A 12385-nucleotide genomic window follows, 5' to 3' on the forward strand; every position below is an offset into this window, starting at 1 on the left:
TCGATTTTTCCGACGCCCACTGCTTCGTCTTCTTCTTCTCGGCCTTTTCCTCGCACGTGGATACTGGTTCGCGCTCTTAGGTACAACTACCGGTTACTCCCAGAGTTGAGGGTATTCCACAGATTCTTGGTGTTAGGTGGAACTTAGCAGGTGCTCCTGTTGTTGGTTTCTATAATTTCGAGTCTGATGTCACAAAGAAGATTGCAAAGGGAAGAAGAAAAGCCAAGATTCTGCTGATTTCCAGGGTGTCGCCCAGCCTTGCTTGGAGTTATCTGCATGAAAGTGGTCTGGTTTGGCTCATTTCGGACCAAGAGTTATAAAGATAGAATGTACTTTGTGTTTCTTTGCGCTCTATAAGTATGGTGACGCTGAGGGACAACGTCTTCGTGGACAGCTGTTCAATAGAGGACAAATGTTTCACGGCGTCTCTCGGGCGAGATGGCGGAATCGTTCGACTGGAGGAGGTTAGTAGGAACTCTTCTTTCAACATTTTTTTGAGCAGGGAGGCTGCGGTTTGGTTGGTAAAAACTGTCGAAGAAAGTCTGGATCACGTCTCTGCCTCAAGATTTTGGAGAAGATTTGTTCGTAGTGGTTTCTCAATTTTAGTAGATATCATGACAAACAAAAGAGGATCTTGTCTGAGGATTCTGAAAGTGGCTCAAGGGGAAGGAAAAAGGGAAAATAACACATTTATACCATGTGTTTTAGTGAAATGTCGAGTTTAACCCTCGGTTTTCAAAAATGTCGAGTTCATACCCTCTGTTTAACTAAAATGACGAAATTATACCCGCTGTTTAACTAAGATGACGAAATTATACCCTGAAATAGACAATAGTGTCACAAATATTCTTTTTATTTATTTTTCATTGACGTTGACTATAATATTTATATATAAACACCAATTATCTTTATTTATTCGCGCCATATATGTAATTTATTTAAAAACTAAAAAATAAACAACAATCTCTTAATCGTGAAGAACACAGAAAGAGGCAAATGGGTAAACATCGATAGTTGATAGTTATCAAAATCGCATATTCGAACAGAGAATCCAGGATTTAAAGTTACAATTCGAACGCGGAATGAAGTCATTTCTTAGGAGGTACGAGTTTTATTATTTAATTTCAATTTAAGGCTATTTTTATTTCAAAATTGAGAATTTGGAAGTTAGAGCACTGATTTAGATTTGATTTGGTTTTTCTTATATAAAAGTTAATATCAATGAAAGGGAGATTTGTGACGCTGTTATTCATTTCAGGGTATAATTTCGTTATTTTAGTTAAACAGAGGGTATAATTTCGTGATTTTAGTTAAAACAGAGGGTATGAACTCGACATTTTTGAAAATCGAAGGTTAAACTCGACATGTCACTAAAACACAGGGTATAAATGTGTTATTTTCCCAAGGAAAAATGATTCTTATTCCAGAAGGAGTAAGAAGACAAGGTTTAAAAAAGTTCATGAGGACGGTGGATGTGGTTTTAGGACGTTGGTCAGCAAACCAAAATCACAGAGGCACGCCGGGTAATGGGATTCGAGGAGCTAATTACGCTGAAGTGGTTCAGGGCTAAAAGTTAGATCGGAAGTTACCCACGGAAGAGAAGCACACTCTTCCTGTATCTCAATATTCTCCGGGCTTCGTGAAAAAGACAAATCTGGCGGTGGTGGCAAGGAGACTCGACGGTAAGACCAAGTGGGAGGAAATCCAACACGCCATCAGAAGGCTCATTGGAATCGATGCTTTTGTCACCTTTTTCGGGAAACAAGGGTATTATATGGTGTAGGGACAAAGAAGAAAGAGAGAAAATTATAAAAGAATGAGTTCTCTTCAAAAACAAGAAGAACGTCGCAATTTTGAAGGAATGGGAGGCGGCAGATCAGTGGGAGGACAACCGTGTAAGTTTAGGAAATGGATGGATAGGCATCGAAGGCTTGCCTTTCGACTTGTGGAATATCCACGCCCTGAAGACGATCGGCGCAAAATTCGGAGGGATATGTCAGATTGCCAAAGAGACTTTAGAACTGACCGACCTAAGGTACGCGAAGATCAAGATCGGGGGGCTGACAGGAGGCCTTCTTTCGCCATGGTTGGAGCTGCCTTACGGTGCCTCTCAGATTCAAATAGGGATCTTTAACCTGGAGGAATCACCTAAAGGTCCCTTTTTTTGGACCCCTAAAGTTAATACAACCGAGGCGACAAGGGTCTCTCCGTCGGCATCTAACCGGCAGTTGGAATTAGCCAATAAAGGTAAAGAGGTATGCGAAGGATTTTCAAGAACAAATCCTTGCCGGAACTGCAGAAGGGAGGACCGGAATATGGCCAGAAACCAAGGATATATCGAGATGGACTTCCCTGAGTCATCTAACTGCCGGTGCACGGATGATGACCTTTCCCTTGTCTCCGATGTTCCCGAAACTCCTATCCGCGTAAATAGGGCCGGTGTATCCAAAGTCGGAGTAGTCACGCTGATTGAGCAGCTACACGAGGATAATCACGAAATCGGGAAATCGGAGGCGATGTGGCCCAAGAGAATGCTGCCTTGTACGCTAGATTGGCCGATCAAATCGCTGAAATACACCGCAACAACTGCGTTGCTGGGATCGGGCCCCGAAAAGTGTCCTCAACTACCAAAAAGGCTGTTTTCACTGAAGCACAATCGGACCTCGAGGTCGTATTAGAAAAATCGGCGGACGTAGTGCCACATAACACGACCAAGAGCTGCGATCGTTTCTCCATGTCTCGTCGACCAAAATTGCGCAAAAACTTCCGAGTGGGTATTATCGAAAAATGGAATGATTTTGTCTACGAGGGCACGAACAAGGCGAGCTACGTGAGCGACTCTGAAGTGGGTGAACGTAAGAAGGGAGTTTACGGCAAAAGCTATTCTCGAAGGTGGTGGTTAGGCGACCAAGAGGTAGAGTCGGCCTTCAAACCTCCTCCCGGAGGCATGGACGAGGATGATAAAGTCGGGTCCGATCAGGACGGGGCAATGGTAAACATGATCGGGGATTCCTCCCCGGAAGAGGGTTCTTCCGAGGAAATCTTTTGCTCCACAGACGATCATGGAGTAGATTCGGCAGACGATTTGGAAGGAGTGGCTGCTCTGCTTGGATCCGGGGAGGCGAGTAGCTCCGATGGCTGCTCTTTCACATCGGAAGACAGGAAAAAACCTAAGGCGCCTATCTCTTCCCCTCTGTCCGCTCCTCTAACTTCAGGGAAAGTGTGCTCTAGGAAGAGCGTAGAGAAGGCAACCAGATTCTCGGGTAAACGAAAAGGAAACCCAAAACGCTCCAAGGGGGCCAGAAGAGAATTAAAAAACTTGGATTTTAATATGAGCTTCGGGAATTCAAAGCTCAAAAGGAGGGAAGTTCCGTCTTTATGAAGATACTATCTTGGAACGTTAGGGGTACAGGTCACCCCGACAAACGCAAGGGAATTAAATCCCTTGTGTGCAAAGTTAATCCGGATATTCTGGTCTTGCAAGAATCAAAGAGAATAAACATAGACAGGAGGTTCATAGGGAGTATCTGGAGTTCTAGGTTTAAGGAATGGGTTTCCCTCCCGTCCAACGGTGCTTCAGGGGGCATAGTGATTACATGGGACTCTAGGAGAGTGTCGGTGGAGGAGTCGCTTTTGGGGGATTTTTCGGTGACGATAAAGGTTGTGCATGGTGATTCCTCATGGTGGTTTTCAGGGGTATACAGGCCATGTCGGTCGAGAGAAAGGAATGACTTGGGATGAGTTGACTGGTCTCGGGGAAGTTTGTGGCGAGAACTGGTGCGTGGGAGGAGACTTCAATGTTGTTAGATTCGCATCGGAAAAGAATAAAGCCACTCGGGCAAGGCGGAGTATGAGATGTTTCAACGAAATAATCGCAGAGCTATCCTTGATTGATCCCCCCCTTTCAAACGGCAAGTACACTTGGTCTAATTTCCGAGAGAATCCGACTTGTTCACGTTTGGATCGGTTTTTGCTCTCACCAGGCTGGCGGAGAATCTTTCCCTATTACCAACAAGAGGTTCAACTAAGAGGGGTTTCAGATCACTTCCCGTTGATCATAACCACATATATGGCAACCTGGGGTCCGGGTCCTTTTAGGCTTGATAATGACTGGTTGGATAATCCTGAATTCAAAGATTTGGTCAATTCTACATGGTCAGAAGCGGTGTCGGCAGAGTGGTCTGGACACCGAATCATGGGAAAACTTTACAAACTTTAAAACAAAATCAAGACTTGGTCGGCAGGGGAGAGAGAAAGGAGATACGGTCAAAAACTCAATATCGAGTAGGAGATTACACGTTTGGACAAAGTCGAAGGGGGTGATGAATGGACGGAAGAGTTACGACACGAGAGAGCTTTCCTCAAGGGTCAACTAGATGGCGTTTTAGCAAACGAAGAAAGAGCAGCCAGGTTCAAATCGAAAATCAGTTGGGCCAAATTCGGCGACGAAAACACGAGTATGTTCCACAATCTACTAAGCGCTAGGAAAGCTAAAAACGCACTGTGGAAATTGGAAAGGCTCGATGGGTCCATCACGATAGTCGAGGCTGAAATCGTGGAGGAAATAAATCACTTTTTTGAAACTCTCTACAGGGCAGGCCCTACAACAAGATGCGAGTGGAACAACATAGAATGGGAAGCCATAGACGAGAGGAGCGCTGGAAGTCTCTTATCACCTCTCTCGGAAGATGAAATTCGGGCGGCGGTTTTCGCATGCGGAAGAAACAAGTCGCCCGGGCTGGACGGCTTTTCTCTGGCATTTTTCCAAGATTTTTGGGAGATGATCAAACATGACATTCTTCAATTCTTCGAAGAATTTTGGGAAACAGGAGTAATCAATAAAAGTGTCCATGAAACTTTCATCTGTTTAATTCCAAAAAAGCTAAACGCATGCAGAGCTAAGGACTTTAGGCCAATAAGTCTGGTGACGGGCCTCTACAAAATTTTGGCTAAAGTCTTGGCAGAGAGGATTAAAAACGTTCTTGAAAAAACCATTTCAGAATTCCAAGGAGCTTTTGTCAAAGGTCGGCAGATCACGGATCTCATACTTATAGCCAACGAATTGGTCGAGGAGACAAGTCGGACCAAGAAAGTTGGATCGGTCCTCAAAATTGACTTTGAAAAAGCGTACGATATGGTGGATTGGAACTTTCTGGGCTTCGATTTGGAACGCAAAGGCTTCGATGGTAGATGGAGGAAGTGGGTCAAAGGCTGCCTTTCCTCGGTATCTTTCTCGGTAATTGTTAATGGTAAAGACCGGAGACGCTTCTCAAGATCGAGAGGGGTTCGACAAGGCGATCCTTTGTCGCCTTTCCTCTTCATCTTGGTTGCGGATGCTTTGTCAAGACGCATCACGCACGGAGTAGCGGAAGGACATTTCGACGCTCTTTCTTTGGGCACCCTTTCAATCTCCCATCTTCAATTCGCAGACGACACGTTCATCTTCGGGGAGTTTGATGACCGGAATTGGACGAACATGATCGACATCATTTCCAGATTCTGCGACGAGTCCGGGCTTATAATAAATATTGAGAAAAGCAGCCTTATCGGGATCAACAGTGACCCGGCCGATGTTTCGCGCTTGGCTGCCATTCTCGGTTAGCCGGGTGGAAACGAGGGTTCCTCTCGAAAGGAGACAAGATGACCTTGATCCAGTCGGTGCTATCCGCTCTTCCAATATATTTTATGTCGGTGTTCAAAATGCCTATAGGGGTGGCAGACGACTTAGAGAATATTATGAGAAACTTTTTCTGGGAAGGCTTTGAAGGTCGGAAAGGCAGCCCTGGAGTCGCTTGGGAAGTGTGTTGTAGGCGTAAGGAAAAGGGCGGTTTGGGTCTAGGAGGCTTGAGGGAGAAAAACATGGCGCTACTCGCAAAATGGCTATGGCGCTTTCCACTTGAGCCTAGGGCTCTTTGGCACAAGGTGATGGTCGCCATTTACGGCTACCACGACAACGGGTGGGACCCTGGGCACGCTACAGGACGCACACTTCACAGCCCGTGGAAATCAATCATGGCGGTCCAAGAGGATTTTCTCAAGCATTGCAAGTGGATAGTGGGCAATAGATCAAGAATCTGGTTTTGGGAGGATTCATGGTTAGAAGGAACGAGTATGAAAGAGAGGCCTCCCGGACTATACCGACTCTGTCCATCGAAAGGATTCCCTATCGCGACTTTGGCTTCCCCTTCCTCGCTTTTGTTTGATGTCGTAGATTGGAACTTCAATTTCCCAAGGAACTTAACAGACCGTGAGGCGTTGGAATTGGCTACATTATTGGACATGCTCGAAGAAGTGCCCTTGTGGGCAGGTTTGGAGGATCGAAGGGCGTGGTTGGACGATTCGGAGGAATTCTCGGTGAAGAGCATGGCCGCAGCCATCTCTCCGGTGGCTACTGCCCCCTCAGCGACGTTTTTCAGCGCCATTTGGATGTCGGCAGCTCCGAAAAAAGTGAAGATTTTTGGGTGGAGGATTGCTATCAATCGAGTCAACACGGCTGATCGCATCCACAGGCAAAACCAACTGCGGGTTTTGTCTCTCAACTGCAGTATGGTGTGCAAACGCGCTGCTGAGGACGTTCAACATTTATTTGTTGACTGTCCCGCAGCGGCGAGTTGGTTCTTCGTTAAAGTCGGTATCCACGCTTCTTCTGTTATTTTGTTGGCTGACTTTTTTCAGGTTCACACAGCGTCTAGGAAAACGGCTCGATGGGTGGCAGCAGTTAAAGCAGGAGTGCTTGCGGGTTTTTGGGCGATTTGGCTTCTACGAAACAAATGCATCTTTGAAGACGAAGGTTGGAACGCAGAAGGTCTTCAAGATACATCTAACAGACTCATTGCTATGTGGCTTCACTACTCGGAAAAAAATTTCAAAGGCTACTCTCTGGCAGATTTACAAAGAGATTGGGCAAGCGCCATATGATAGCCGAAAAGAAAGAAGTTCCTTCCTTTTATTTAGTGACTCATCCCGGTTACCAGAGGTGGGAGCTTTTGTCCCCTTAGAGTTTTAGTGTACAAAGACCTACAGGGTCTCTTTTGGTTGTTGTCTCTTTAAGACACAGTCTAGATTAACTTTTGTATCTAAGTTTTACCTTTCCTCTATGTAAAGGCCTATAAGGCTAGCTTTTGGTAGTGGTTTCGTTTTATGGTTTGGCTCAGCCCGGGTTCGCGTGCTCGATTGGCGTTGGATCCGGGGAGCTAGCTATAAACGACCCTTCTTTTGTGTAAAGTGGCTTTCGCCCATCCATATATATATAATGAAGTTACCGTTTCAAAAAAAAAATATCATTGAACCTTCTTTGTCAGAAAAAATTCTCCTCTCTCCTCTCACTGTCCTCTCGTCTCTCCTCTGACCATCCTTTTCTCACGAAAACATGGCCGGAAGTAGTGTCAATCTCTTTGTCGACAAGTTTAAACTTGAAAACAAGGAATTTAGATGTTCAATAGGGAAGGATGGTAATATAGTGAGAATTCAGGAGGATTGCAAAGGGAAACTCTTCAGTATTATTGTCCAGAGAAAAGCAGCTGCATGGCTTCGAGACATGACGGTAGAGATATCAAAAGCCTTTCAGCCGTTTTTTTTCCGCAGAAGCTTTTTTGTCAACAACGTTTCTCTCATCATTGACGTGTTAGAGAATCAGAGGGGAAGGTGCATCAGAATTTTGAAGGTAGCCAACGGTGATAGGAAGATCATTATCGTTCCTGAAGGTAGGAATCTGAAGGGTTGGCAGCTTTTCGCTCGCTCGCTCTTCAAGATTCTCGAAGACGTGAAGATTGTTCAGCGCGTTCCGAACGTCGAAGTAGAGAAGATGGCTCACGGGAGACCTTCCCCGCTCTCGGTGGTGAACGGACGGAGTTTTAAAGAGTTCACAGCTGACAAAGTCTCTTCAGTACTCTCTTCGTCTTATGCTCCGAGAGGAAAAGAAGTCCTTGAACATCGCAACGCAACGTCCAGGGATGCATGGAGCTCCAGAAAAGAAGCGAAGAGTGCTTACATCCACGTCCGAGATTGGAGTGTAGCCGTGCTTGTTTGTAGACACGAAGGTGTGGATCATTGGAAAGATATTTTCCAAGAGATCCAGAAGAGGTTGGGGAAAAAACCTTTCATGGTCTCCGATTGCAAGAAACAAAGCTGTGGTTTGGAGCGCTGACGAAAAAGAGAAAGCCGCCCTCCTTTCGACTCCGTTGATCATAAAAAAGAAGAGAGAAGTCGCTAGCCTTAGTCCATGGTCACCCGAAGAACTGCGAAGTGATCAAAAGGTGTTTCTCAAGACCGTTGGAACCACGACAGCTTGAATGAGATCGGAGCCAGGCTAGGAGGCTTAATTGAGATTGCGAGATACACTCGATTTCTCATGCCTCCAATACGCCAAAATCAAGTGTAGAGGAAGCGTCTCTGGTCTCGTCGAACCGGAATTCTACGTAGGAAACTCCTTGTATGCGCGCCTAGAGTCGATCCAGTGATTGTGAAGGAGATGCTTCCAGTACCCTCAGGAAATGACGCTAATCATTTTTCTCTCGGAGAAAGAAAAACTCAACGCAAATAATGTCAGCCTTCATGTCCCAAAAATCGACGCGAGAAACAAAGGAATTTCGGCTATTAATAATCATTTTCTGGAGAAACGTGTGTATTTTTCCAGAATCGTCGTTTGGCGATAATTGCACGCTTTCTTTACGTGCCGCAGAGAACAAGGAGTAGGGTTGTTGCTCTTTTGTAGGCCCAATCACATCGAAAGGCCCATCTGGTAAACCTGAAGGTTTTAACTCCCCCGAGCAGAGATTGAGGCGTTTGGTTAACAAACAGGATCAAGGGCCGAGACCGGGAACTCCTAAACCTAGAATTTGAGATGTCCTTTGGTAAAGCTAAGGAGTCCGGGCTTAAGTCAAGTCATCGATGATGATTCTCTCTTGGAACGTTAGGGGCTCGGGGAGCTTCGAGAAGAGGAGGGGTATTAAAACTTTGGTTCACAACGTGAGACCAGATATTGTGGTATTCCAGGAGGTTCGTTGATCGAAAGTGGACAGAAGTTTTGTGGGTAGCGTTTGGAGTTCCAGATTCAAAGAATGGATTTATCTCCCAGCATTTGGTTCAGCAGGAGGCATTCTTGTTGTTTGGGACTCAAGAAAAATCAGTGTCTTGAGCAATCTTGTGGGATCCTTCTTGGTCTTCATCGAGATAACTAGAGGAGTCTTCATCGTGGTTTTCGAGTGTCTAGGATCCTCCCCTTTGCTTCTTCGAGATTTTTGTTAACACCATTAAGAAACATGTAAACACGATCGTTTTCTTCGCGTTTTTGTTGCCGCGCGTAGTCAGCGGCACTCTCCCATGTGTCTTCGTAGCACTGGTCCAGTTCTGGCCACAAGGACACCATCTCGTTATGGTAGATTGTCACATCTCTGCTTCCTTGCTTGGTCTGCCATAGCTTCGTCTTCAATTCGAAAATCTGCGAGGAGTTTCCCTGATTAGAGCCACAGGCTTTCTTAACCTAATTAGATGGAAATCACACCGAACCCCATAAATTCCTCATCCCAAATCACTCAAGCAAACAATATGGAGACATCTCAGTCATCCATCCATTCATCTATGCTCATCACCGGGCATAGGCTGAATGGGAAGGAATTTTCTGGAATGGTCTCAATCAGTAAAGCTTGGTATTGATGGAAGAGGAAAACTAGGCTACCTAATCGGCAAAGTGAAGAATCTGAAGGAAGGAGATGAAGGCTACCAGATTTGGAGATATGAGAATTCACTGGTGATGGCGTGGCTTCTCAACTCCATGGAAGCATCAATTGCAAAACCTCACATGTTCATGAAGACGGCGAAAGAAATCTGGGAATCAGTGAGGGAAACCTGCTCTGATACCATATTAGTTTTTAGAAGTAATTAGAATTGTATATCATTCCATGCGGCTAAACAACCTATTTATGCACAAAAAGAATAAAATAAAATCCCTCAATTCTAGGAACAAAATAAACTACTTCCTATTTTTAATTCTAACCTAAATGAAACCGATACCTATAAACTAGGAAATTAACGAGTTTTCTACATATAGCCTTATGTCTTCATTCAAATTGTAAAGATTTTAAGGCTTTCCCTCTTTCCGATTTGGCCAGGGATTGGGCCTGTGTTCTTTAATTCCTCTGGGTAGGGGGTTGGATTGTTTTTCTCGGAGTTTTTTAGTTTTGTAATGTTCTTTTCTTTGTACTTTATTCGGCTTAGCCGTTTCTATCAATAAAAGATCAGAGTTTCTTTTAAAAAAAACATTATCATTGAACCTTCCAGTTTTTATTTTCTAATATTTTTTTTATTTTAATAAATGTTACATCTGTTTGTTCAGTGAACGGGTATCAATTGGACGTGCGTTGGACCTTCCAGTCTATTTCGGAGATGCTGGAAGCAGAGAGGTCAGACGGAAAACTGAATTTGGTTTCTTTTGCTTGTTCGTAATTAATAAAAAACTTAATAATTTTTTTATGAAAAACAGGTGCTCCATAAAGTTGGGGCCGGAAGAGCATGTGCTGCTGCAATAACACTGGACACACCTGGTGCAAATTACAGAACAGTTTGGGCTCTGAACAAGTATTATCCGAACGTGAAAACTTTTGTTCGAGCCCACGACGTGGATCATGGACTGAACTTGGAAAAGGCTGGTGCTACCGCGGTAATAATTCTCTCGACACCGGTTATGATGTTCTTTTTACAAAATTACTCCAATCGAGGGGGTGATGTTGTCTCTAGATTCCTTGGCTACATTGCATTCATTTACTGTTTGGCACTCTCGGTAATTACACTCGTAAATTTACAGGTGGTGCCAGAGACCTTGGAACCCAGTCTACAGTTGGCAGCAGCTGTTCTTGCTCAGGTAAGTAATTTTCTTTTCCAGTATTATAAACGACTATTTGTTAAAAACACTATGTTTTTTTATTTTTTTAAAGAAACAAGGGACTTATAATTTGCCAAGTGATGGAAAGTTTTAAGTAATTTGCCACGAGACTATATGAACTTCTCGTACCATGTTATTTTCTGTGTCTTCATTCACTCTTTTTTAAACATTGCAAACGACCGCAGAGTGGATTGTAGTCTTTTCATTTCTCTCTCTAAGCGCAGCGTCGTTTACCTAGTCATTTTCCTTGTTTAGGCCAAACTACCAATGTCAGAGATCACTGCAACCATCAATGAATTCAGGTCCCGCCACTTAGCTGAGCTAACCGAGGTACTCAAAACTTGACTCTCTTCTGGTTATCTAGAAGTAAGATGAACTAAACCGGTTTCTGTGTAAAGCTTTGTCAAACTAGTGGAAGCTCACTTGGGTATGGATTTGCTCGGGTTGTGTCTAAAACCAAAACTCCACCATCATCTCCGGAGTCTTCAGACGAGAACAGAGAAGGAACTGTGCCTGAAGGAACTGTGGCAGTACAAGCTTAGCCTGTACCAAAAAAGAATAAAAATGTATAGCAGGTTTGCATTTTCATTTGCTGCTACAAAATTGTATAGAGGATATCGCTGCTGTTAACTTGTCTTTTTTTTTTTTTTTTTTTTTAATTTATATTTGACATGTATTTTTGGTCCCCAAAAAATATACGCCCCAATTTTTGTTTTGTTAGTGGCTTCACTCAAATAGTAAAGTTTTTAGGGCGTTTTCTCTCACTATGTAATATATTGAGCTGGTTTCTTTTTGTTGTTGTTTCGGAGCTGGTTTTGGGTTTCCTCAGCTCTAGTTTCCTGTACTTTTTTCGGCTGAGCCGCATTTTTCAATAAAAGTCCGAGTTTCTTTTAATTTTTTTTTTTATTTTGTTAGGGGTTTTGGTTTCATCAAATCTAGTTAGACAGGACCGAGAGTCTACATATTCAGGGGAAAAGTCTGAATTTTGTTTTTCGGTTTTTAATAAAACTCATTTGTTGTTTTTTTCTCTGTGGTTTTAGAATATATTAGAAACCAAATATATTACACACTTAACTCATAAAAGCATCGTTCGCGAAGAAGTAAAAACTGCAATTTCGCTTGCAATATGAAAAAACATATTTCGAATTAAACCCATGATGTTCGCCGGCGTTGATCTTCTTCGCTGGTGTAGATTGCTGATCAGCCTCCCAATTTCAGACTTTGTCTTGAAAAAAAAGGGAAAATATCACATTTATACCCTGTGTTTTAGTGAAATGTCGAGTTTAACCTTCGGTTTTCAAAAATGTCGAGTTCATACCCTCTGTTTAACAAAAATTACGAAATTATACCCTGAAATGAATAACAGCGTCACAAATCTCCCTTTCATTGATATTAACTCTTATATAAGAAAAACCAAATCGAATCTAAATCAGTGCCCTAACTTCCAAATTCTCAATTTTGAAATAAAAATAGCCTTAAATTGAAATTAAATAATAAAACTCATAC

At 43.4% G+C, this 12385-nt stretch overlaps 1 protein-coding gene across 2 annotated transcripts in view; it reads left to right on the top strand.

Annotated features, from left to right (window-relative positions):
* Positions 1 to 11773, top strand: part of LOC149401523 (K(+) efflux antiporter 2, chloroplastic-like) — a 28524-nt gene extending 16751 nt beyond the window's left edge. The window contains exons 17-21 of one of the 2 annotated variants that reach the window (XM_089611831.1): positions 10334 to 10400; positions 10481 to 10657; positions 10802 to 10858; positions 11135 to 11209; positions 11278 to 11773. In XM_089611831.1, coding sequence (XP_089467957.1) covers positions 10334 to 10400; positions 10481 to 10657; positions 10802 to 10858; positions 11135 to 11209; positions 11278 to 11421 — 520 coding nt within the window. In that variant the 3' untranslated portion in view covers positions 11422 to 11773. Of the gene's footprint in view, positions 1 to 1046; positions 1103 to 10333; positions 10401 to 10480; positions 10658 to 10801; positions 10859 to 11134; positions 11210 to 11277 lie in introns of those variants that run through there. The other variant, XM_089611832.1, reaches the window with a different exon arrangement.
* The last annotated feature ends 612 nt before the right edge of the window (positions 11774 to 12385 follow it).

This window comes from Urtica dioica, chromosome 4 (assembly GCF_054948205.1).
Source record: "Urtica dioica subsp. dioica isolate 48M chromosome 4, U.dioica_male_clone48M_v1_H2, whole genome shotgun sequence".
Lineage (NCBI taxonomy): Eukaryota > Viridiplantae > Streptophyta > Magnoliopsida > Rosales > Urticaceae > Urtica > Urtica dioica.